Raw genomic sequence first — 25766 nt, forward strand, 5'->3', positions numbered from 1 at the left:
GTATTCTTAGATCACTCACTACAGTCTATTATTCGACATATTATGTTTCCACTGTTTAAACTCCTTTTGTCAACCCATTATTGTTTATACCTGCAAAAAATTCAACACCAAGTTCAGCCTGGTTACAAATTAATGCCATGACCTTTCCTATCCTACTTGTATATCCAGAGGCAGCACTCAAATGTGAGACTAAAACTCACCCCACTCAATAAGTAAATAATTACACATGATAGTCTTTTATCAGGAATAATAATGCAATTTTCGTTTTTACAGGAAATGGAAAATAAAACCTCAACAAATGGATTCGGCCATTCAGAATGGCTCTCAAATAGGCAGTGCTGAAAATTGATCTGGTTACTTGTCAATTACATTATTTAGAGATGACATCAGCAGCAAAGCTGAAGCCAACGCTGGGCCATTGCCCACACCATGTCAACCTTTCCAAATAAAAAAACCCTACTCTTTAAAGATATAAGCATCTCTAGGACTGTAATTTGAGCTTTGAAACCTAATTAAACAGCTTTTCACCAGCCTCATTGACAAGCAGTGATCCATGTTCCATATAAACACCTGAACATATGACAGCCAGTGCTAGCAAAACATTTCACAGCATATCATCACTAGTGATGAGAAAATACAGAGAAAATTTCTAGAGAAAATACAGAGTATTGTTTGACATGGTTCCTATAATATTTATTTCTGATTCTGTTTATGATCCATTTTATAGATTAGCTTTTTAGAGTATTGCTAACTGAAATCTTAAATCGAAACTTTTCGGTAATGACATGTACTTTGACGTTATTCAAACAATTCCATTATGTTCCATCAGTGTGAAAGATATTAGGCTTCTTTACCTGGGGGGTTATGGTCATTGAGAATCACAAGTGATGCTGGCGTAGGTCTTCTTTTCCTGATCTGTGAACAACAAAAGCCCAGATATTATCAGTGAGAATCAGACACTGCCCCAGGTTACTCTGCAGCTTGCAAAGCTGTCTCATCCTCATCTTTCCCCAACATAGAAAAGCAAACTCTGGAGGGCCACACAAAGTGCTCCTTTATTTTATTTTGAAGTAATAGAAAGCCACAGAATTGAACTGTCTGATAGTAGTGTCACCCTCTTTGACCAAAAAGCTACATTTTCACAGAAAAGAAATAATTATAAGCATTTGAATGATACAACCGAAAAATAATTTACAGTGAAGGTATGGAGATGACCTGGTAATGTTAGTGACTGGCTTGGAGCCTCTTAATATTGGTGATGCTTTCAAGCTGCATTAACCTTATTTTTAAACAGGAGAAGGAAGAGCTTGAAAACCTATTTCTAGCAGGTACCACGGTTAAATTAACAGAATAAGCTTTGAATTTAAATTAATTTCATTAACTTTTTAATTTTCTAGTATAATATTTACAACAAATCAACAAATGAAGAATAAATATGGATCTTATGAGAATATGTAATTTATTACAAACTCTAAAGTTTGGGGTTATTTTAATTTTAAGAGTTATAGGAGCATAGTATTATTAGAATTCCTGAAATGTAATATCCTTTATTTGTTTAATATATTCATTTATGGATAAATTTCTAAAGTAAGTGTCAGTAGGATAGAGAATAAAATGTATCAATGACATCCTGTCCAAGATAGAAGCAACACCCCAGGGATTCAGCATAGATAGACACATGTTCAAGGTTACAGTTACCTGGCCTGAGTCTAGATGCATCTACCTCAGATTGTCAAGACATCCTGAAACACTGTGAGTCACAGATTAAATAATGATTTTTAAGACTTTATATCAAATACTTGGAAAAGGATTCAAAAATAATTTAAGTTTTATGAAATGAATGGATTAGGTTGATGTCCTTATAAATTTCTTTGCTTTTGCCTCCTCACAGTTGCAGTTCTAAGAGATGCTGTTACATCAAGAGTCTAAGTAAATCTGAATATGAAAGGTGATACAGATGTAAGCCAATATGAGACATGGAGAAAGAATCCAAGAAATGTTAAAAGACTGTAATGTCTGAACAAAATGATTTTAAAATCGTACAAAAAGCTACAAATCCTAGCTACAATATTTTATATAAACTTATAATCACTGCTTTGGGTTCATAATAAAAAAATATATGAAAATAAAATATTAGCCTATAGTCTGAAACTATTTCAGGATTTAATGATTTTTATTGCTAAATCAATCATTTTAGTTTATAAAAAATGAAAAAAGTTGCTCATTTTGAGAATTCTTAAAAAGTTGCTCTAAATGTTGAACCTGTTATTTTAACGAGCAAAAATGAACAGATTCATGAATCCAAATCTGAATTGCTTACAGAGCCATTTTCCCCTCATAGTTGATAATTTTATATCAAGTGAAGTGCTGTTTTAGCTAATAGTTCTCCCAATGCAATTTAAATACACAAGTATGTATAAAAACCAACTTATGTCTTGTTTACATATCTTGAAAGTCACAGTTAGCCAAATCAAGAGGTAAAGAACCTTTCAATTAATAACAAGAATGCATGTTCATATTACCTTATGTACAAAAATTTTTCCCCATCCAATTTCACTTACCTGCTCTGCTGCTTCAGGTGCAATCTGACTCTGGAATAAAGGCACAGCAAATTGTATCTTTTTGGGACTGTTGGGCTCCATGGTAATGATGATAATTAGTCAGAGATATGAAGAGCTCAGAAAGACTAACCCTAAGTGGTGTCTGAGATGTGTTTCCTCAGACACACTCCGCTAAGCCACACAGAGTGCTTCGTAATAAATAGCTGTAATTCCAGAGCGAGCAAGTGAAGATGCAGAGTTTTGAGTAATCCCCTTCTTCAAAATCCACAGTGATGCCTGGCTTGCCTGTTCCCCCACCAATCCCTTGGATCCTCTCAGCACAATACAGAAAGGAACAATAAGCTAATTGTGTGCCTCTTCACTAATACACATGCCAAGCATTCACTCAGCAGCTAATTGAAAATGCAATGCTAGCCTTGAAGGACCCACTGCCCTGGGATTTGAAAGAAAGGCTCTATCCACCGTACATTACTAACCGGCTGCTCAAAAGTGCAATGTAAGCTCCCTCTGAGTATTGCAGGGATGGGCCATTCATTATTGATGAACATCAAGCAGGAAGTTTTTAGAGGTGGGGGCAGGGTTTGGGTATGGAATCATTTCTCTTAGCAACTTATAAGTCAGACACCTTTGCTATTTCACACTCAGCCATGTAACAGTTGAATGGTCATGGAGGGTGAGCCACAACCAATAATATCAGCTATATTTATGCTATCAGATCTGGTTAGTTTAGACTCATCCTAGGAGGCAGAGCATCTGTGATATAGTGAGGACAGCGTTACTCCAGAGCTTAGCAGATCTTAATTCGAGTTTCATCTTCAACATTAATAAGCTCTTTGGCCTCCAGAAAATTACTGGCTATGTCTAAGGCCTCCACATCTCCATCAGAAAAATGAGGGGATTCGACTCAATGACCTTTAAAGTCCCATTCTGTTCCAGCATTCTAAAATTGTAGTTCACAGTTTTCATTAGAGTGGAAAGTATTGTACTGCTAAATTTAGCAAACAGCTTGGAAGTCACTGCTGCTTCAGTGACCTCTATTTCATTTCCTGGTGGAGCTAGTTACATTCTCTGACGTGGAAGAATATAGAAATGACTAGAAAATATTAATAGAAAGCTACTGGTAGTCAACATTGTGGCTTGTTGTCAATAATAGAGATGTATGCAAGATAAGGACTTGAAAAAAGCATGAAGTGAGTAATGTTCAGCGGATAGGCTAGTGGTCAGGGAACAGTGGGACACTAGCCTGATTGCCACATTAGTGAATGTCAAAGAGGAGGTAGTAACATAGCCAGATGGCCTTTATGCATTCAAATACTTTCGTGAAAGAAGCATGAAAACGAAACTGTTTTAATGGAACAGAGAACTTAAGATTTCTACTTTCTTGAGAGGCATTATGTGATGAATACCAGATTTTTAAATATGTTTTTGGATTTGCTTAATATATTTAGACATCAACTATGATTTCAGGTATTTACAATTGAAGTTTTTATTTTTTAAATTCTGATTCTGTAACAGGAATCCATCGTCATGATTTAAGTAGGCAACATTCTGTTGAAGGAATATAGAAAGGAATATGCATTATTCAAGTAATTTTCTATATTCACTAGAGGAAAAAGCAAAGATGTGGATGTGAAAGTGCTTTCAGGTGGAGAACAGTGCTGAGTAGCAAGAAATTTTGTAATGAGTTCATCCCTGTAGTGTCAAAGGGAAGTTTATAAGTTACAACATTTTATGTAACAGTTTACAAAAGTCTCCAGAAAAAAATATAAATTAATATTATTAATGAAGTTATTTATTTGAACATGTCTTCAAATTATATAAAAGTAAAATATGACAATATTTTTAGTGAGGAGTTAATCCAAAACTTCATATAATGTAGTAATTAAGAACATGCACTTGGCAGCCTTGAGTTCAAGCTTTAGTTCTGCTACTTACCAAGTTTATCAATTTGGGCAGTAAGAGAACTTTCTTCTTGTGAGGTTTAGATTGCTTCATTTCTGAAAAGAGCTCATTAAAAGGCCAGCATGTAATTACTCAATAAAAGATAACTATTATTATTCTTTCAGCCAGATTTTTCAAAAGGCTTAAAGATACACATTTTCAACCAGAATTACTAAGAATATCTATCTACTTGGGATAATTTGATATGACTTAGAATAACAGGTGATAAAGTAAAATTTCATATATGTGTTTGGTATAAATACCAATAAAATGATTCTCATTAACTACTAACTAATTCCCCTATTTTGAATAGTTTGACCAGAGACAATATTGTAGGTAAATGGGCTATCTAGACACTTTAAACTTCTTGTTTTTTATGAGGCCAGCTTCTGTGCATCCATTTAGATTCGGTTGAGTATCATTGCTTCTAGGAAGACTTTGTAGATTTACAATTTTCCGTATTGGATTTAAACTCATCTCTCTGTATTCTCAAAGAACCAAGCATAACTCTATTTATCATAATAACTACCTCTATGTCTTTTGATTATTTAGTATTTTGCAACTTTATTTATTCACATAGTAAATATTTGTTGAGTAGATACTATAGTCTACTCCACACCAGGGCTTTTGCTATGGCACTAGAGGAGAGATTGTGTGAAAAGGTGTTTGAAATCCTTTTAAAGCTAAATTGTTACTCCAAGAACCACTTAAAGTGCAACTTAAATGTGAAATAATCTTTAAAAATGTTACTATAGAGTTTGCATGGGGGGTATAATTTTCCTAAATATTAAGTGCACATTTTTTGTCCCTGTTAGAGACAACAGTAATAATTAACCTTTATATGATACTATGTGCCAGGAACTATGCTAAGTGCTTTATCTGCATTAATTTATTTAATCCAACAATTCTTGGAGGTAGATATTATTGCTACCCTCAGTTTAAAATTAGGTAATTGGGAATCGGAGAGTTTAGGTAATTTGTCCAAGGTCATCTCGCTAATATATATATGGCAAAGCCCAGTTTCAAACCCAGGCAATTTTGCACAGGGCTTGGGCTTTTAATCACAATGCCATCATGATGGCCACTGTAATGTAAGGCCTTTAGAGAAGTCAGTGGAAGTCAACAGAATCTCCACAGTGATTAGAGGTTCTGACCACATCAGTTCCATGGTAAAAGATCTTAAAATGACATGGCATATAAATGAAAGAAAAGCAAGTAGCATGACTAGGATACTATTAATCAAGAAACTCAATCATTGCAAATTAGATATCAATATAGAATGGAGAGCCTACAGTTGGATGTTGTACCACCAAACTGACTGAAAAAGAAGCTTCTCTCTCTCTTTAAAAGTAATGGGTTCAATCATTAAAGATTAAAAAGGCCTCTAGAACAAGCAATAATATAGTCTCTCTTCAAAGTAAGTGATACTGTGAGTAAAGATGATAAAACATTAGGAAAACAGGCCATTAGACCTTCCTAATTTTACACTCTACTATCTATCTTGCCCTACTTTCCATGATTCCTCAAGACCCCCATACCCCATACTGGCCACAGTTCATCCACCATCAGTCCTTCTGTGGCCTCCCCTACCTCCTTGGGAAGCCATCCTGCCTACCCACCAACGTTTTTTTAACCCAAATTATATTTATCTTCTAATTCCACCTCCTTAGAAAGAGACCTTCAGATTCTCCACACAAGAAGTGTCACTCAATTTGTTTCCTCTCCTGGCATTTAATTATATATAGTTTTATGTTATTCTATAATAATTTCCTATGTGTTTCTTTTGCCTCTTTTCCTAGACTGCAAATCCCTTCCCATTCTCTCTTAAACATAAACATAACAAGCAAGATGCTGGTCATCTAGTAGCAACTACATAAGTCCAATTAGATTTTATCTAATATTATCAAAAAACATAAGGCGTTCCATTAAACTGAATTTTCTTAAAGACTACAGCTCACCATTTTAAGCCCTACACCTTGCTATTACTATTTCTTGCTGTAGTAACTGCCTCCAAATACCATAGATACATAGTTCTTATGACTGCTTTTAGAGTTCTTTTTCTTTATCTGGTAACTGCCAATACTTGTTTTTTGTTACCTCATATTAGCAAGTGCTTTATTTGAGGGAAGAGTAGGGAAAGAAAGGGGAAGAGAGGAGAGGGGTGGGGAGGGAAAAGCAAATTTTTAAACTTTTTAATGTATTTTCTATTCAAGCTTTGTTTTAAATATCTTGAATTCGTGATTCTTGAAAGATATGCAGATACATGAGACATTACTTTGTTCAACAATTAGTTGGCTAACTAAATGCCATCAAAAATAAAAACAAGTATTTATTAAGCATGCCTACATTAAACGCTGGAAGTACCATAATGAACAAAAGCAGAAAAAAATAAGAGTATCTAGATATGAGTCCATTGAGAAGATTCCTAGCCCTAATTCAATGCTTTTCTATCTCTTTTATTCACCTAAATGCTGGCAGTCACATTTTCAATGCACCCCCTTGCATGTCCTCCTTCGATTCTAGCTGTAACTTTATTAATTTCCTCCATCAAAGGAAACCTATCAAATGCAAGGGAGAGTGACAATATTATTGGAATTTCATAGAATTATCTCAATTATATTCAGTGTAACCTGTTGGAGACCTCCAAAACCTTCATATTAATATTAAATTATTAGTGAACCATTGATACCTAATTGAGACAAAGAGACCTATCTATAAAATGTGATTGAGTCCCAATAATATAAATAAAATGGACTACTCTTTCCAAGTACTCATTTAAATTAAATATCCCCCAGGGAAATTATTAGCTATAGTTTAACTCTTGCAGAATGTCTTCTAAGTTCAACCATGCAATTTTAAATATTAAATTTTTTTTCGGATCTACAGCTATAAGAAACCTTATCAGACTAAGCTCACTATATTGCAATCTCTATTTAAATCTGAATTCCCACAGCACTTAAGTATAAAAATACTTGCAATCTATATTTTGCTTAAAGGCTAACATCACTGATTCAGTCATTCCACATTTATTTAGTGCCTACTATGTTCTTTAAAATTTCTTTTTAATCATTTTGCAAGTTCTCATCTTCACTGACTCTAACAATTTTAACTTACTCTAGAATCCTCATATCAATCAGTGGAGTATATATGAGTGTTGAATTGAACTGAATAATTATTAGTATGTTACATAAATACTCAGGATTTTTTTTCTTCTAGCCATACAGACACTATTTTATTAATGTATAATTTTTGTATAGTTACTCAATTATGCTTAATCTTTATTCTTGTTGAGGCAGTTTCACTAAAGAAAGCCATAACCTCATGAAGAATTTGTAGCAAGTCCATATTAGCCATGATGCTATAGCAGTGAGTTGACATCAGAATAGGGAACTCCAGAGATTTGTAGAGCTGACTCCAGAAATTTGTAGAGCTAAAGCACTGTGGGTCTTTATTGATGCCACCCTTGGGGAGACAGCTCAACGGACAGTCCAGGAATAGGAGTGTCATGATGACACAGTCAATCACAGCCCAATGTGGACCAGGAGTGTCAGAAAAATTAGACCATGAAGACTTTTAAAAAGACTTCAGCTCCGGTCCAGCAAAGGCACAAGAATAACATGAGGAAGAGTTGGAATTCACTTTCACTCCTCTCTACCCATCTCCCTTTTCATTTGTTTTGGTAACTTTCACTTTTATGGATTTCCATAGCTTAATGTGTGCTTTTCCCTGCTTTTTGTTTTGCAGAGATGATAATTAAATGAAATTGGACATTGCAATGATTGAGTCTACCTAGAAATGTATTCTTTCCAAAATGCTTTTATAAATAGTATTTATTCATCCAACAAATATTTATTAGTATCTCATTCTATGACAGACACAGTAACATAAACAAAAATACAATAAGATCCCAACCTTTAAAGAACATATAGTTGAGAGAAGAAGGTAATCCTATACAAATAAGTACCATAGAGCTGGCAACACCATGATCAAAAGGAGATATAGGAAGTGGAAAGGGGACCTGGGTAGGAGGGTGATGTCTGACTGTGAGCCACAGACATTCTTTTATTTGCCTACATGTGTTGTTGTTTTTAGTTGCTACAACATTTAAAATACACAAAAATAAACATATTTCACTTCTTAATAAAATAGAAAGTCTTGCAAAGCTGGGCCCTCATATCTACAAGGTTACAGAGCTGCCTTCTGTATGCAAAGCAGTGAGTTTTTACATAGAGACAGGCTCTATCACCTCTAACACTGTGTACACACTATTCACACCCAGTTAGCTTCACTCAATCCCTGACCTAGAGGAAGAAATGACAACATCGTATGCCATGCAAAGAAATGTGGGATTTACTATGAAGGCAATGACAGGAACTAGAGAGATTTACGTAAGAGAGTATTGTAATTTGATTTAGGTTTTTTAAAGAATGATCACTGTGGTGCCCATGTAGAGGTAGATTGGAAGGGGTCAAAATCAGAGACAAGGTTATCTGAAGATGTCATAAAAATCTACTCAAGAAATGAAAAAAGCCTCAAATAAAGTAAAGCAGTGAAAATGGAGAGGAAGATGGATGAAATATGGTTATTTGGATGATAATAATGGAAGAGAGAGTTAGAAAAATGATGAACTATGAATTCAGATTTAGCAGCTTAGCATATGGAGTTATATCACTCAGTAAAAGATAAAATGTAAGGATAAGATGTAGAACAACAACAAAAAATCAATTACTCTAGACTTGGGTTAGTGCACGTGTGACATCTAGATAGAAATACTGCTTACATTTTCTCATTATTAAAATTAGTGAATATTAAAATTTAAAATAAGGATAAAATTCCTATTTCATAGAATTGATATGAGGATTCCAAGAGATAATTCATGAAAACTGTTCAGCACATTGCATGATCGTGACTCAAACGGCTGGGGATGATTTGAATAGCTAGGGATTAGAACACTCTGGAGCTTCTGAACTCACATGCCTGACACCTGGGCAAGAATGACTCAAAAGCTAGGCTCAGTTGGGGGTATCTGGGTACCTATTTTTGCAAAAATGGAGGCAACAATCTCTCTCATTCCACACATTTTTCCAAAATGGCCCTTACTAATCTCCCACCAAGAGCTGGAGTCAAATTCCCCTCAAATCTAGGCTGGCCTAAGCAATTCATCTGTAAACTATAGAATACAGGTAAGGTGATGCTTCCTGAGTACTGAGGCTGGGTCATAAAAGGCCATGGTCATTCCAGTCAGTTCCCATGTAACATCCCTCTCCAGTCCCTCCAGCTGGGACTGCTCCATCTCAGAAACCAGCCACCACACTGTGAAGAAGAAGGCAAAGCCACATGGAGACCACATGTGAGTGCTCCAGTGGACATCCTCAACTGAGCCTAACCTGTGAGTCACTCTTGCCCAGGTGTCAACCATGTGAGTTCAGAAGCTTCCAGAGCATTCTAGTCCCTAGCTATTCAAGTCACCTCCAGCTGTTTGAGTCTTCTGATCTGATACCCCAGACATCATGGTGCAAAGAAAAACACTCCAGCATTGCTCTGTCTGCCTACTCTCCAAATGTTCAGAACCCAGGAGGCATGCAGTGAAAAGCCTAAGTCACATGCAGAGGTAATATTGTTTGGCTGTGTCCCCACCCGATTTCCACCTTAAATTGTAATAATCCCCACATTAAGGGTGGGGCCAGGTGGAGATAATTGACTCATGGGGGTGGTTCCCCAATACAGTTCTCTGGTAGTGAATAAGTCTCATAAGATCTGATGGTTTTATAAATGGCAGTGCCTGCACAAGCCTCCTTGCCTGCCACCATGTAAGACATCCCTTTGTTCTTTCTTTGTCTTCCACCATGATTGTGAGGCCTCCCTAGCCATGTGGAACTATGAGTCCATTAAACCTCTTTCTTATAAACCACCCAGTCTCAGGTATGTCTTTAATAGCGGCATGAGAACAGACTAATACAAGTGGTCACATGCCACTTCCTGTCAACAGCCCCAACGGAGCCCAGACTTTGAGTCATCACAGCCACCCCATGAGACATGTGAGTGAAGAAGCCTCCAGGTAATTCCAGTCCCCAATCATGTGAGTCAGCTCCAGTTGTAAGAATTCCAACTGAAGTTCTCAACATAGTGGGGCAGAGACAAGTCATTTTCACTTTACCTTATCTGGATTCTTGACCTACAGAAACTGTGGACATGAAAAATGGTTGCCGACCTCCCAAAGTGCTGGGATTATAGGCATGAGTCACTGTGTGTATAATTTAGGCTAATTCTTAAAAAAAAAACAACACCTTGACAGTTAAAAGAAAGTCTTCTTTAAACATGGGGCCTTACAGTACAGTGCAAGAACAAGAGGGGAGTGGAGCTTTTTAGATTTGTTTTACAGATGAATCAGACTTAAATAAATATTTCCTGGGCTGCAAGGAGGTAGCCAGTGGGGAGAGAGGTTTAAAATACTCAAGAGATAGAGAAGAGAGAGGAATAGGTAGATATAGATTGATACAGATAAAATTTATATAAAGATGAGGAGGATTACTCAGGATTCCTGAACAGGAGGCCAGTAGCCTTTGTGGGAGATTATAGGTATGCTTCTCTTACTCAACAATGTAAATAAACAAATAAATAATTAATCTGCAAAATTCTTCACATTTTAAAAAGTTTGATAATACAATGGAAGAAAATAATGTCATAATAAGATTTTATTTAGTTTGGATTCAGGAGTAACTTCTAGAACCCTGCTGTTGGTAGGGTTTCCAAATAATTTTCAGAAATTTTATATAATGTTTAAATAGTATAGCTGTATCTAGTATAATTTTATGGTAGATTTGTATCCATATATATACACACATATGATCATGCATTAAACACACACGGACATATACATATACACTTACTTATACTTTTGTGTGTGATGTGTGAAAAATGTTTGGAAGAACATATTCTGAGATGTTAATGAGGTTGTCTCTTGATGGTAGGTTTACAGGTCATATCTTTTCTCTTTATGATTTTCTATGTTATACAATGAGCATATTTGAATTTTTTAATAACAAATTAACTGCCAGAATAACAAAGATAATTTTTAAATAATATTTTTAAAAATTCTTTTGCATTTTGATGCAGAAAAAGATTTTTCACACCCTCTCTTAAATCATAGAAATTAAAATAGAGTACTTTTTCAAAAAATATGCTTTGTCTTCTAATGAAGGACAAGCTACTTTGGATGAGATTATTATTTCCAAAAACATATTGGATTTACTTCCCTTACTTAATACAAAAGAACACTGTTCCTAACATTCTTAGATTTATCTATAAGAGCAATATTACAGGTATACAGAGGGCCTTTCAGTATGGATTGTACTTGACATATGTAATACAATGGAAAGGTACTACAATAATACTTTAGAAGGGATCGGGGGAATGTGTTCTTATAGTTTACTGTTAAATAACTATTATTTTCTTGATTTATCTTTGTTAATTCTTTCCTTAAGCTACGGATAACAAGCGCAACATATCTTTTTTTGTTCACATAGTTAAAACAGAATAAATAAATGTGTTGTCTGAGAGAGAAAGAGAGAGAATAAACATGGTCAAAGATGAAGCTTCTTAAATTTGAATGAACTTCATATTTTCTGCTCAGAGGAATTGTTCAAAATGTAAATAGTATTATGCACTATCACTGCTATCACTGATGCAGGCAAAGCATGCACTATATTCTAGCAATAGTTATCAATCAGGAAAGACTTGAAAGAACAAATTCTCTCAAAGTCTTGCCCAGTCTTATCTTTTTAGATGTCTTTCAAAAGAGAAAATTGAACAGAGAAAACACTCTAAATACAAGGAAATAGGCAACAAATAACTCTCAGGCTGATGTACTATCTCCAGTTTAGTTCTTCAAAACATTGCATCAGGAGCAATTGATTTAAATTACCCCAAGTTTTTAGATTCATAATTTTTCAAAGCAGGGTTTTAAGAGTCCCTTAAGTCAGTGCCTTGTAATCCCATATGATTGATTTCTGACACAATCTTGACAGTGATCAAAATTTAGGACTCCTTTCATTTATTTTGCAGGTATCAGGAAAAGCATTTTGGGTACTGTCTTTATTGAGAGACATTATAAATGATCAAAGACAGGAAAGACTCCGCTCCTGATAATGGTGAAGCACTGTAAAATACATATAATCTTTTAAAAGATGTTAAGGTATAGCGAGTGGAAAATCATGTAGTTGCGAGCAGCTACTGCTGCCTAACTACTCTCACTTTCTCTGGAAACCAGGGAGATGTCTGATTTACAGTTCTCAGACAAAGGGTGTCTTCCAACCTAAAGTGACTGTCTTCTGGTGTTTTGGTCCACCTCCCATTTCACCCCTCCACGCTTGAACATTCTCAGATTGTTTCTAAAAACCACATAGAACAATTGGAAAATCTGAGTTCCTCAATTCCAAGAAGGACCCACTGTATATAAGGTTGACATGGAGATGCTTCAGATTCATCTTAATTCTAGAAGAATCCAATCTCAGAGTGGATACCAAATCTTTGTGCAAGGGAGTAAGGCCACAGTCTTTTCCAATTATAGTTTGTGACAAGACTAGAATCTACATTCTGTGATAATATTAAAATGCAGATAAGCGCACTTTCATTGAATTTCTGGTTGTTCTATGAAGTGTTTTAACAGCATCTTCTGTTCAACTCATTTGCACCTGCAAATATACTCTATGTAATCCAACTTGGAATTTATGTAACATAGATAAATATCAAGTAAGAAATATTCTCAGAGTATAATCTTCTGTATGTTATTTTAATTAATATTTACAACTATCTTTTGGATTTCTGTAGGAAAGAGTGACAAACAGCACATACATGATTTAAATCAACTCTAGATATTGGTTCCACTTCTCTTTCCTTAATGATTTTTTTTTTACCTGATTTTTTTTTACCTAAAGCTCTCTACCCACACATATATAAAGCCTTATAAATACTCCAAGGTAGCATAATTACCTGATTTAAATTTCAACCCTTATCCCTCAATCTTAATAAAATGCTACCATTTAACATAATGTTTAAAAGGCAAGATTCAAGGAAAAAACAAGTCATCAAATGTTTGTATAACTCACAAACTAATCAATCCCCAGAAATAAAAACTTGGTGCTAACAGTAATTGATTAGACAACCTTTTCAAAATATTTTTTAAAGAAAACAGAGATGTAAATTTAAACTAAATATAAATATAATTTGAAAGTTTCATAGAATATAGATGTCAGTGGGGCCATACATTACATGCTGTGTCCATAGTGAGTATGCTTTTTCTTTTTCAAGAAATATATTTGATTAGAACATCTCTGCAAAAGCCAGCCAATTGCTTTTTGTATTAACAGTGTTAGAGAAAGATCTACTTTGCCAAAGTCCCTTTCTTCTGTCTTTAAACTTCAACAAATGATCAGCTCTCAGTTGACACTTAAATATTCATCGTTTTGCCTTTTTATGATCACTATAAAACTTGACAAACAGCTCTCTCCTGTCTTGCTTCTTCTGCTTACCTCCCTATCTGTCATGTAAATAGTGTATGCACTTTTAGTACTTTGTATATGTTCTCTGAGTTCTAACATCCATTTAAACAAAAGTAAGTTCTTTATAAAATGATTTCAAGTTTTGGCTTTATGTTGCTGCAGTTTAGCAATCTTCTGGCTCTGAGTAAACTCTGAAAAAGAGCTGTTATTGAGTGCTTGTCTATGTTTCCATGCAGAATGTAGGCTTATTCATATCTACAAATAGTGGAACATTAAAAATAAAATAATTTCCTGATTAGGATGAGTCACTTTCAGCAAAAGCGAATGTCTTGGTAAGAACATGAAACCTGTATTGAGTGTCTGCAAGCATTTGCCTCTGTGTCTTAGTCACGGTGACCTGGAGTGGGTCTGGTCTGGCCTATGAGTCAAAGTTGCTTACTGAGTATATTTTTGCCACAGCAACCTGTTTTGGGGATCACAAGTGTCATCCCATAGTTTCTGCTTCTTGAGAATTTGAGCTGTTATACATCTTTTCTTATGATTTCCTAATGACCTAGTTTTAAAAAGGGTAACATATGACTCATTAAACTGCTTGTGTAATATATGCATAATGAGTTTGGAAGCAAACAGATAATTCTTAATTCAGAAAGAACATGAAATTTCTAGCAGGTTGTAATGTGCTAAGCCTTATTTTCCAGTACAAATAATGACTCATGGAATAAAATGGATGATAGAAGTAGGTAATTAAGAAAGTATGATAAGAAAATCAATTTAGCTCATCATCTGGCACTCTATAGAATATAGAAATTAAAACCTTACCTTTTAGGCACACCTTAGGCCACGTACACCATACTCACCACTGAACCTACTCTGTCTTGAGTAACTGCAGCCCTTTCACTTCTTACATGTGGTCACTTTGCTCGGAACATCCTTCTACCCTGCCTTTGCTACTTAGCAAACATCTCTACTTTAGGACTAAGTTCAAATGCCCCTTCTGCTAAAATGTCCTCCAAGCGCTTAGTTACTCCATCCTCTGGACTTTGTTGATACATTGGTTTTTTTGTCCTATTAAAAAGTAATTACACTAATAATTTATATAAGTGATGAATACACATTTATTGTCCATGTCCACATACACCTCCAAAGAAACAAGATGCTCAGCATGACCTTTTCCACAGGCTTCACTCATCTGCCACAGTGAAATCATCTTTTGTTTGCCATTTTTCCTACATCACACATTTTTATCTTAGATTCATTCTCTGACTTACTGAAGTATCTTATTTAGTAAGCTTTATAGAAATGATTCATAGGCATTAAACTTTCTAAGAGTTCCAATATCTAAAAATGACTTTCTTTCCCCTCCCACATTAGTGAATTTGGCTGAGTAAAGAACTCGAGGTTGAGGGAGAAGACAGAGAATGATAGCCAAATAGAAGTCTCCACCAATTGTCCTCCTGGCAGAAACACCAAATTAAATTACTATTCACACAAAAATCCTTCATGGGACCAAAAGTCATGTGAGCAGGCACAGTACCTGGTTTTAAGTTTATATCACTGGAAGAGGTACTGAAGGAGATAGTAAAGATGCTCTTGAATAGCAGACATCATCCCTTCTCCATCCCCCAATAGTGGCTATGCTGTGCAGAGAGAGAATCTGTGCACTTGAGGAAGAGAGAATAAAGTGATTGTGGAACTGCATTGGAACTCAGTGCTGCCCTGTCAAAAAAAAAAGGAACATCAGGCAGAATGCAGCTGGCACCCACAGATGGATCATTTATATGAGACCTAGACAGAAAGGAATCATCCATCCCAGCAGTCAGAATCTGAGTTCTACCAGGCCTCCAGACCATGGCCTACAGTACTCTGGGGCCCTAAATAAACCTGAAAGGCAATCTATGCCACAAGGACTGCAATTCCTTGACAAGGTCTGGTGTTCCCTAAATAAACCTGAAAGGCAATCTATGCCACAAAGTCTGCAATTCCTTGACAAGGTCTGCTAAGTGTGGAGTCAGCAACTTGCAGGGAACGTGACCTAGTTGGATACCAGCTGGGAGTGGCCAAGGGAGTGTTTGTGCCAGCCCCCCAACCCCAGGCAGCACAGTTTGTAGCAACAACAGAGATTCCTTCCTTCTGCTTGAGGAGAGTAGAGGGGAGAGTAAAGAGGACTTTGTCTTGCAACTTGTATACCAGCTCAGCCACAATAGAATAGGGCCACAGGCAGAGTCCCGAGGCCCCCATTCCAGGACCTAGCTACTGGACATTTCTAGACACAACCTCGATGAGAAGGAAACCTGCCGCCTTAAAAGAAAGTACTCGGTCCTGGCAGGATTTGCCAACTGCTGATTAAAGAGCCCTTGGGTCTGAATAATCAGCAGTGATAGGCGGTACTCGGTACTCGCTGTGGGCCTTGGGTGTGACTCAGAGACGTGCTGGCTTTAGGTGTGACTAGCACATTCCCAGCTGTGGTGGCTGTGGTGAGAGACTCATTCTGCTTGAGAAATGGAAACAGAAGAGTAAAGGAGAAACAGCTTGGTCACAGTGGGGTAAAACACCAGGTGGGCCCTTTGGGATCCTGATTCTAGGTCTTGGCTCCTGGATAGCATTTCTGGACCTATCCTGCAACAGAGGGGAGCCCACTGGCCTGAAAGGGGAGCCCACTGGCCTGAAGGGAGAGCCCAGGCCTGGCAGCATTCACCACAAGCTGGCTGAACAGTCCTTGAGCCTTGAGTGAACATCGGTGGTAGCTAGTAGTACTCTTCATGAAGTGGGGCAGTGGTGGCCACAGAAGAAGGCCCCTCTGCTTATGGAAAGGAGGGAAAAGAATAGGAAGGGCTTTGTCTGGTGGCATGAGTGCCAGTTCATTTTCAGTAGAATAGAACACCAGGTAGATTCCCAAGATTCCTGACTCCAGGCCCTGGCTAATGGACAGCATTTCTGGACCCACACATGGCCAGGGAGAAATTGCCACCCTGAAGGAAAAGGCACAAGCTTGGCTGGCTTTGCCACCTGCTGATTGTAGAGACCTAGGCCCTTGGGCAAACATAGGTGATAGCCAAGTCGTGGTTATCATGGACCTTGAGCAAGACCCAGGGACCCAGGGCTGTGCTGGCTTTGCACAACGAAGTACAGAGAGAAAGACTCTGTTTGGGGAAATGTAAGAGAAGAGGAGTCTCTGCCTGGTAATTCAGAGAATTCTTCAAGATCTTATCCAAGACCACCAAGGTGGCACCTCTATTAGTGTGGAAAATTCACAGCATTACTGGGCTTGGAGTGCCCCCTAATGCAAATATGGCTGCAATGACCAGTATCTTAGACCACAACACGCAGGTCCCTTCAAATACCCTGAAAGCTTTCTCAAGCAGGATGGGTACAAATAAGCACAGACTTCAAAGACTACAATAAATACTTAATTCTTCAATGCCCAGACACCAATAAACAACCACATGCATCAAGACTATCCAAGAAAACATGACCTCAAAAGAAAAAAAAAAATAAGGCACAATGCACCATGGACCAATCATGGAAGACACAGAGATATGTGATATGTCACCTTTCAAGACAGAATTCAAAATAGCTGTTTTGAGCAACTTCAGTGAAATTCAAGATAACACAGTGAAGGAATTCAGAATCTTATCAGATAAATTTAACAAAGAGATTAGTATAATTAAACAGAATCAAACAGAAATTCTGTATTTGAAAACTACAATGGACATAATGAAGAATGCATCAGTCTCAATAGCAGAATTGATCAGGCAGAATAAAAAATTGATGAGCTTGAAGACAGGCTGTTTGAAAACACATAATCAGAGTGGACAAAAGAAAAAGAATAAAAAACAATGAAGCATGCCTACAAGATCTAGAAAACTCTCTAAAAATGGTAAATCTAAGAGTTATTGGCTATAAGGCAAGCTACAGAGAGAGATAGGAGTAGAATAGAAAGTTCATTCAAAGAAATAACAGAGAACTTCCCAAACCTAGAGAAAGATATCAAGATTCCAGTACAAGAAGGTTATGCAACACCAAGCAGATTTAACTTAAATAAGACTACCTCAAGACATTTAATAATCAAACTCCCAAAGACCAAGGATGAAGAAAGGATTCCAAAACTAGCAAGAGGGAAAACAGCAACAACAACAACAAATAACAAAGAATGAGTTTCCAATACACCTGGCAGTAGACTCCTCAATGGAAATCGTACAGGTGTACAGGCCAGGAGAGAGTGGTATGACATACATAAAGAGCTAAAAGAAAAAATGTATCCATCTTAGAATAGTATATCCAGAGAAAATGTCCTTCAAACATGAAGGAGAAATAAACACTTTCCCAGACAAACAAAAGCTGAAGGATTTCATCAACACCAGTCCTGTCCTACAAGAAATGCTAAAGGGAGTTCTCCAATATGAAAGAAAAAGACATTAATAGCAGTAAGAAATTATCTGAAGGTACAAAACTCACTGGTAATAGTACACAGAAAAACATAGAGTATTATGATACTGCAATTGTGTGTAAACTATTCATATATTGAATAGAAAGACTAAACAATAAACCTATCAAAAATAATAAGAACAAAGTTGAAAGAATAAGAAGTACAATAAAACATAAATAGAAACAACAGAAAGTTAAAAAGCAGGAGGGAAGCAGCGGAGAAAGCAGAGAAAATTGCCTTCACTAAAAGGAAGAAAGGAAAGAAGGAGAAGACTATAAAACAATCAGAAAACAAATAACAAAGTGGCAGTAGTGAGTCCTTATTGATCAATAATAACATTGAATGTAAATGGACTAAACTCTCCAATCAAAAGACACAGAGTGGCTGAAGGGATAACAAAACAAGACCCAACTATCTGTTCCCTATGGGAAACACACTTTACCTATAAAAAATACATATAGATAGAAAATAAAGGGATGGGAAAATACATTCCATGTAAATGGAAACCAAAATAGAACAGTAGTAGATATACTTATATTAGACAGAATAGATTTCAAAACAAGAACTATACAAAGGACAAAAAGGTCATTATCTAATGAAAAAGGGGTCCATTTTAGCAAGAGGATATAACAACTATAAATGTATTAACTCAACCCTGGAGTACCCAGATATGCAAAGCAAATATTATTAGAGTTAAACAGAGAGATGGATGCTAATACAAAAATAGCTAGAGACTTCAACACTCCACTGTAGCACTGGACAGATCATCTAAACAGAAAATCAGCCAAGAAATTTTGGACTTAATCTGCACTATATGGACCAAATGGCCCTAATAGATATTTACAAAATGTTTCATCCAACAACTACAGAATATATATTCTTCTCCTTAGCACCTGAATCATTCTCAAGATCAGACCACATGTTAGGCCACAAAACAAGTCTAATAAATTTTTTAAAAAACCTGGAATAATATCAAGTATTTTCTCTGATCATAATGGAGTAAAACTAGAAATTGATAACAACAGAAACTTTGGGACTTTACAAACACATGGAAATTAAATAATATGCTCCTTAATGACCAATGGTCAATGAAGAAATTAAGAAGGAAGTTGAAGAATTTCTTGAAACAAATGAAAATGGAAACACAATGTACGAAAACCTATGGGATACAGCAAAAGCAGTACTAAGAGGAAAGTTTGTAGCAATAAGCACCTACATCAACAAAGTAGAAAATCTTCACATGATCAACCTTACAATGCTTTTTAAGGAAGTAGAAAATCAAGAGCAAACCAAACCCAAAATTAGTACAAGAAAAGAAAAAAACATATCAGAGCTGAAATAAATAAATGAATTTGAAACAAAAAATAAAAGATTAATAAAGAAAAAATTTGGTTTTTTGAAAAGATAAAACCAACACACTTAGCCAGACTTACTAACAAAAAAAGAGAGAAGACTCAAATAAATAAATTCAGAGATGAAAAAGGAGACATCATGACAAACAGCATGGAAAATCAAAGGATCATTAGAGACCACTACAAGCAACTATATGCCAATTAATTGGAAAACCCAGAAAAAAATAGATAAATTCCTAGACACATACAACATACCAAGATTGAAGAAGTTCAAAACCTGAAAAAAACAGTAATAAGTAACAAGATTAATGCTGTAATAAAAAGTCTCCCAGCAAGGAAAAGCCAGTCACCCCCCGCCATGCCCCACATGGCTTCACTGCTAAATTTTACCAAACAATTAAAGAAGGACTAATACCAATGCTATTCAAACTATTCTGAAAGACAGAGAAGGAAATACTTCCAAACTCATTCTATGAGGCAAGTATTATTACCCTGAAATCAAAACTAGACAGACACATCAAATAAAGAAAATCACAGGTCAATACCCCTCAGCATTGATGCAAAAATGCTTAACAAAATACTAGCAAACTGAATTTAATAACACATTAAAAAGATCATTCATCATGACCGATGAATTCATACAAGGATGTCAACATGCAGAAATCATTGATATGATACATCATATGAGCAGAATAAAGGACAAAAGCCATAAGATCAATGCAATTTATGCTGAAAATGCATTTCATAAAATTCAGCATCCTTTTATGATTAAATAAAACACTCAAAAACTGGGTATAGGAGACACATACCTCAATGCAACAAAAGCTATATATGACATACCCACAGCTAGTATCATACTGAATGGAGAAAAACTGAAAGGCTTTCCTCTAAGATTGGGAACATGACCATAATGTCCACCTTCACCACTGTTATTCAACATAGTACTGGAGGTACAAGCTAGAGAAATCAGACAAGAAAAAAATTAAGTGCCTCCAAATTGAAAAAGAGGAAATCAAATTATTCTTATTAACAGATGACATGATCTTATATTTGTAAAAATCTAAAGACTCCACTTTAGAAAGGCTGCAGAACACAAAATTTACATATAAAAATTAGTAGTGTTTCTATATGCCAATGGTAAACAATCTGAAAAAGAAATCAAAAAATAAGTACCTTTCCAATAGCTACAAATAAAATAAAATACCTGGGAATAAACTTAACCAAAGAAGTGAAATATTTACAATGAAAACTATAAAACACTAATGAATTAAAATAAAGAGGGCATGAAATAATGCAAAATTATTTCATGTTCATGGATTGGAAGAATCAATATTGCTAAAATGTCCATACTCCCTAAAGCAATCTACAGATTTAGTGCAGTTTGTATCTAAATACCAATGACATTCTTTATGGAAATAGAAAAACTATCCCAAAATTTACATGAAATCACCAAAGACCCAGAATAGCCAAAGCCATCCTGAGAAAAAAAAAAAACTAAAAACTAAAGGGATCACATTACCTGACTTCTTCAAATTATGCTTTAAAATTATACTTTAAAGCTGTAGTAACCAAAACAGCATGGATAGTACTGGCATAAAATAGACACAAACCAATGGAACCAAATTGAGAACCCAGAAACAAATATACATATCTACAGTGAACTCATTTTCAACAAAGGTGCCAATAACATACATTGAGGAAAAGACAGTTTCTTCAATAAACAGTGCCAGAAAAATGGAATATTCATATACAGAAGAACAAAACTAGACCCCTATCTCTTGCCACATACAAAAATCAAATCAAAATGGATTAAAGACTTAAATCAAGCACCCAAACTGTGAAACCATTAAAAGAAAACATTGAAGACATCTTTCAGGACATTGGAGTGGACAAAGATTTCTTGAGTAATATCTGACAACCATAGGCAACTAAAGCAAAAATGAACAAATGGGATCACGTCAAGTTAAAAATATTCTGCAGTGCAAAGGAAACAATCAACAAAATAAAAAGACAACCCACAAAATGGCAGAATATATTTGCAAACTATTCTTATGACAAGGGATTAATAACCAAAATGTATAGGGAACTCAGACAACTCTACAGGAAAAAAATCTAATAATCCAATTTAAAAGTGGGCAAATGAGCTGAATACAGAATTCTCAAAAGAAGATATATAAATAGCAAACAGGTATATGGAAAGGCACTCAACATCACTGATCATCAGAGATGTGCATACTAAACTACAATAAGATGTTGGGCGGGGTGTGGTGGCTCATGTCCGTAATCCCAGCACTTTGGGAGGCTGAGGTGGGTGGATCACCTGAGGTCAGGAGTTTGAGGCCAGCCTGTCCAACATGGTGAAACCCTGTCGCCACTAAAAATACGAAAATTAGCTGGGCATGGTTGCAAGCACTTGTAATCCCAGCAACTCGGGAAGCTGAGGCAGGAGAATCTCTTGAACCCGGGAGGTGGATGTTGTAGTGAGCTGAGATTGCACCACTGCACTTCAGCCTGGGCAACAGGGCAAGACTCTGTCTCAATAAATAAATAAATGAAATGAAATAAACAACAATGAGATGTAGTCACCCAGTTAAAATGGTTTTTTTTTTTTTTCCAAAAGACAGATAATAACAAATCCTACTGTGGTTGTAGGGAAAAAGGAACCATTGTATCTCGTTGGTGGGAATGTAAATTAGTACAGCCACTATGGAGAATAGCATGGAGGTTCCTCAAAAAACTAAAAAATAGAGCTACCATATGATCCAGTAATTCCACTGCTTAGGGTATACCCAAAAGACAGGAAATCAGTAAACCGAACAGATATCTGCTCTCTCATGTTTATTGTAGCACTATTCATAATAGTCAAGATTTAGAAGCAACCTATGTGTCTATCAACAAGCCAATGGATAAAGAAAATGTGGTACATATTTTTTGGAGTACCATTCAGCAATGAAAAAGAATGAAATTTGTTATTTGCAACAGCATGGATGGAACTGGAAGTCATTATGTTAATTAAGTGAATAAACCAAGCACAGAAAGACAAACTTTGTATGTTCTCCATTATTTGTGGGAGCTAAAAATTAAAACAATTGAACTTACGGCAATAGACAGCAGAATGATGGTTACACGAAGCTGGGAAGTATAGTTGTGGAGAGAGGGAGTAGGGCTGGTTAGTGGGTTCAAAAATATATAGAATAAATAAGATACAGCATTTGATAGCATACCAGGGTGGCTGCAGTCAACAACTCATTATACATTTAAAATAACTAAAAGTTATAATTGGATTGTTTCTAATACAAAGGAAGGATAAATGTTTGAGGTGATGGATACCCCACTTACTCCTAGGTGATTATTATGCATTGCATGTCTGTATCAAAATATCTTATGTACCTCATAAATATATACACCTACTGTGTACCCATGAAATTTAAAAAAAAATTAAAATTTGTAAAAGCAAGCATAAACGAACTCTAGGTTAATATTTTTTTCCACAACTTCAATATTATTTATTAACTTTCAACATGGGAACCCTATCATTAGAAATCTGATTTTTTTCTCTTGAAAAACTTTTTGGATTTCATATTTATCCTTGGTATTTTGAAATTCTATTAGGTTGTGTTTAAATGTGGATAGCATTTTTTCTGTTCATGCTACTCAGAAACTCTTTGGATCTTTTAAATATTTTGAATGAATTGCTTTTATCCTAAATTTCTTCAGTAAGTTTATGGTTTGGGATTGTTATCTATATTTATAATTATCTTTATCAAACAGAATTGTTGGATAATGTTTGTATTGCATTTCATCAGATCAAATGAGAGCCTCTTTCATTGTCACTGAATATAAGTTCTGAATATAGAAACTTGCCTTGGATGTTTGAGAGGAAGCCAGACTGAGAAACCTTCACGATGTACAAATGACTTTTCTTTAGGGTCTTGGGGATCCCCATCCCGTCTGTGTGTTGTATATTACCTTGTATGCTGTCCACCCTGGGAGCATCCTGTGTCTGAACTCCTACTTCAGAGTGCCCCTCTCTCAAATGTGTCCTGCGGACAAAGGGAATCAGTGATTCTCCTTCCTTTCCCACACCCTAATGTGGATGTGAAGGTCCCTAGTTGGCTCAGGATCTGCTTTTCTTTATCTTCAGCCCCAGCCTCCTACAAGGGACTCTCCTAGGAAAACTCACTGCATATCAAACACCCCTCTAGGCTTCATTCTGGAGTAAACACTGCTGGAGTCAACAGCTGCTTATTGAGGATAGGGGGTGGGGCCCAGATTCTACTAAAGTCTTTAATTTATTGCTCTGATACCTGGTCCAGGGGCCCTTCTGGCTCTTGCTTTGTTTGATCTGAGCTTGATGTTTCTTTGTAGCTTCCTTAGAAAACTGCTATGATGGGTCGTCGGCAACACCTGAGTCCTGTCCTCTCGCTCTCCTCCCTGGACAGCATGAGCTTCACCACTCGCTCCACCTTCTCCACCAACTACCGGTCCCTGAGTTCTGTCCAGGCACCCAGCTGGTCAGCAGCGTGCCCAGTGGTCGGCAGCATGGCCAGCGTCTATGCAGGCACCTGGGGCTCTGGTTTCCAGATCTCCACGTCTCACTCCACCAGCTTCTGGGGTGGCATGGAGCCCAGAGGCCTGGCTGCGAGGATGGCTGGGGGTCTGGCAGGAATGGGAGGCATCCAGAACAAGAAGGAGGCCATGCAAAGCCTGAACGACCGCCTGGCCTCCTACCTGGACAGAGTGATGAGCCTGGAGACTGAGAACCAGAAGCTGGAGAGCAAAATCCGGGAGCACCTGGAGAAGAAGGGACCCCAGGTCAGAGACTGGAACCATTACTTCAAGACCATCAAGGACCTGAGGGCTCAGATCTTTGCAAATACCGTGGACAATGCCCGCATCGTTCTGTAGATCGACAATGCCTGTCTTGCTGCTGATGACTTTAGAGTCAAGTATGAGACAGAGCTGGCCATGGGCCAGCCTGTGGAGAGTGACATCCATGGGTTCCAAAAGGTCATTGATGATACCAATGTCACTTGGCTGCAGCTGGAGACAGAGATGGAGGTTCTCAAGGAGGAGCTGCTCTTCATGAAGAAGAACCACAAAGATGAAGTAAAAGGCCTACAAGCCCAGATTGCCAGGTTGACCCCAAATCTCAGAACCTTGCCAAGATCATGGCAGACATTTGGGCCCAATATGACAAGCTGGCTCAAAAGAATTGAGAGGAGCTAGACAAGTACTGGTCTCAGCAGATTGAGGAGAGCACCACAGTGGTCACCACACAGTCTGCCGAGCTTGGAGTTGCTGAGATGACACTCATGGAGCTGAGACATACAGTACAGTCCTTGAAGATCAACCTGGACTTCATGAAAAATATGAAGACCAGCTTGGAGAACAGCCTGAGGGAGGTGGAGGCCCGCTATGCCCTGCAGATGGAGCAGCTCAACAGGATCCTGCTGCACCCAGAGTCAGAGCTAACACAGACCCAGGCAGAGGGAACGCGCCAGGCCCAGGAGTATGAGGCCCTACTGAACATCAAGGTCAAGCCGGAGGCTGAGATCACCACCTACCACCGCCTGCAGGAAAATGTTGAGGACTTCAGTCTTGGCGATGCCCTGGACAGCAGCAACTCCATGTAAACCATCCAAAAGACCACCACCTGCTGGATAGTGGGCAGCAAAGTGGTGTCTGAGACCAACGGCACCAAAGTTCTGAGACATTAAGCCAGCAGAAGCAGGGTACCCTTTGGGGAGCAGGAGGCCAATAAAAAGTTCAGAGGTCAAAATTTAAAAAAAAAAGAAAAAAGAAAACTGCTGTGATGATGTGGCATATGCTCCTGCTACGGCCTTTATTTTGCAGTTGTCCCTCTTCTGATTTCTCCAGCAAGGTGATTCTATCTGCCCTTTACCTTCCAAGAATCACTCAAAATTTCTGGTCTGAGTTCATCTTTTAAAATCAGGGTATATAATGGAATTGTCTACTAAAATAT

At 37.0% G+C, this 25766-nt stretch overlaps 1 protein-coding gene and 1 pseudogene across 5 annotated transcripts in view; one reads left to right on the forward strand and one right to left on the reverse strand.

The window, feature by feature from the left end:
• PPP1R1C (protein phosphatase 1 regulatory inhibitor subunit 1C) overlaps positions 1-25766 on the reverse strand; it is a 165024-nt gene that overhangs the window by 136630 nt on the left and 2628 nt on the right. For 2 of the 5 annotated variants that reach the window (XM_064372847.1, XM_064372848.1), the window contains exons 2-3: positions 4497-4558; positions 855-915 (exon numbers count right to left, since the gene is read on the reverse strand). In XM_064372847.1, the coding sequence (XP_064228917.1) occupies positions 855-915; positions 4497-4558 (123 nt within the window). Of the gene's footprint in view, positions 1-854; positions 916-2561; positions 2901-4496; positions 4559-25766 lie in introns of those variants that run through there. The other 3 variants (XM_064372849.1, XM_012468603.3, XM_012468604.3) reach the window with 2 other exon arrangements.
• Positions 24428-25500, forward strand: LOC105728294 (keratin, type I cytoskeletal 18-like; annotated as a pseudogene).

This window comes from Aotus nancymaae, unplaced genomic scaffold (genome assembly GCF_030222135.1).
Source record: "Aotus nancymaae isolate 86718 unplaced genomic scaffold, 86718_ANA_hifiasm-v0.15.2.pri h1tg000008l, whole genome shotgun sequence".
Taxonomy (NCBI): Eukaryota; Metazoa; Chordata; class Mammalia; order Primates; family Aotidae; genus Aotus; species Aotus nancymaae.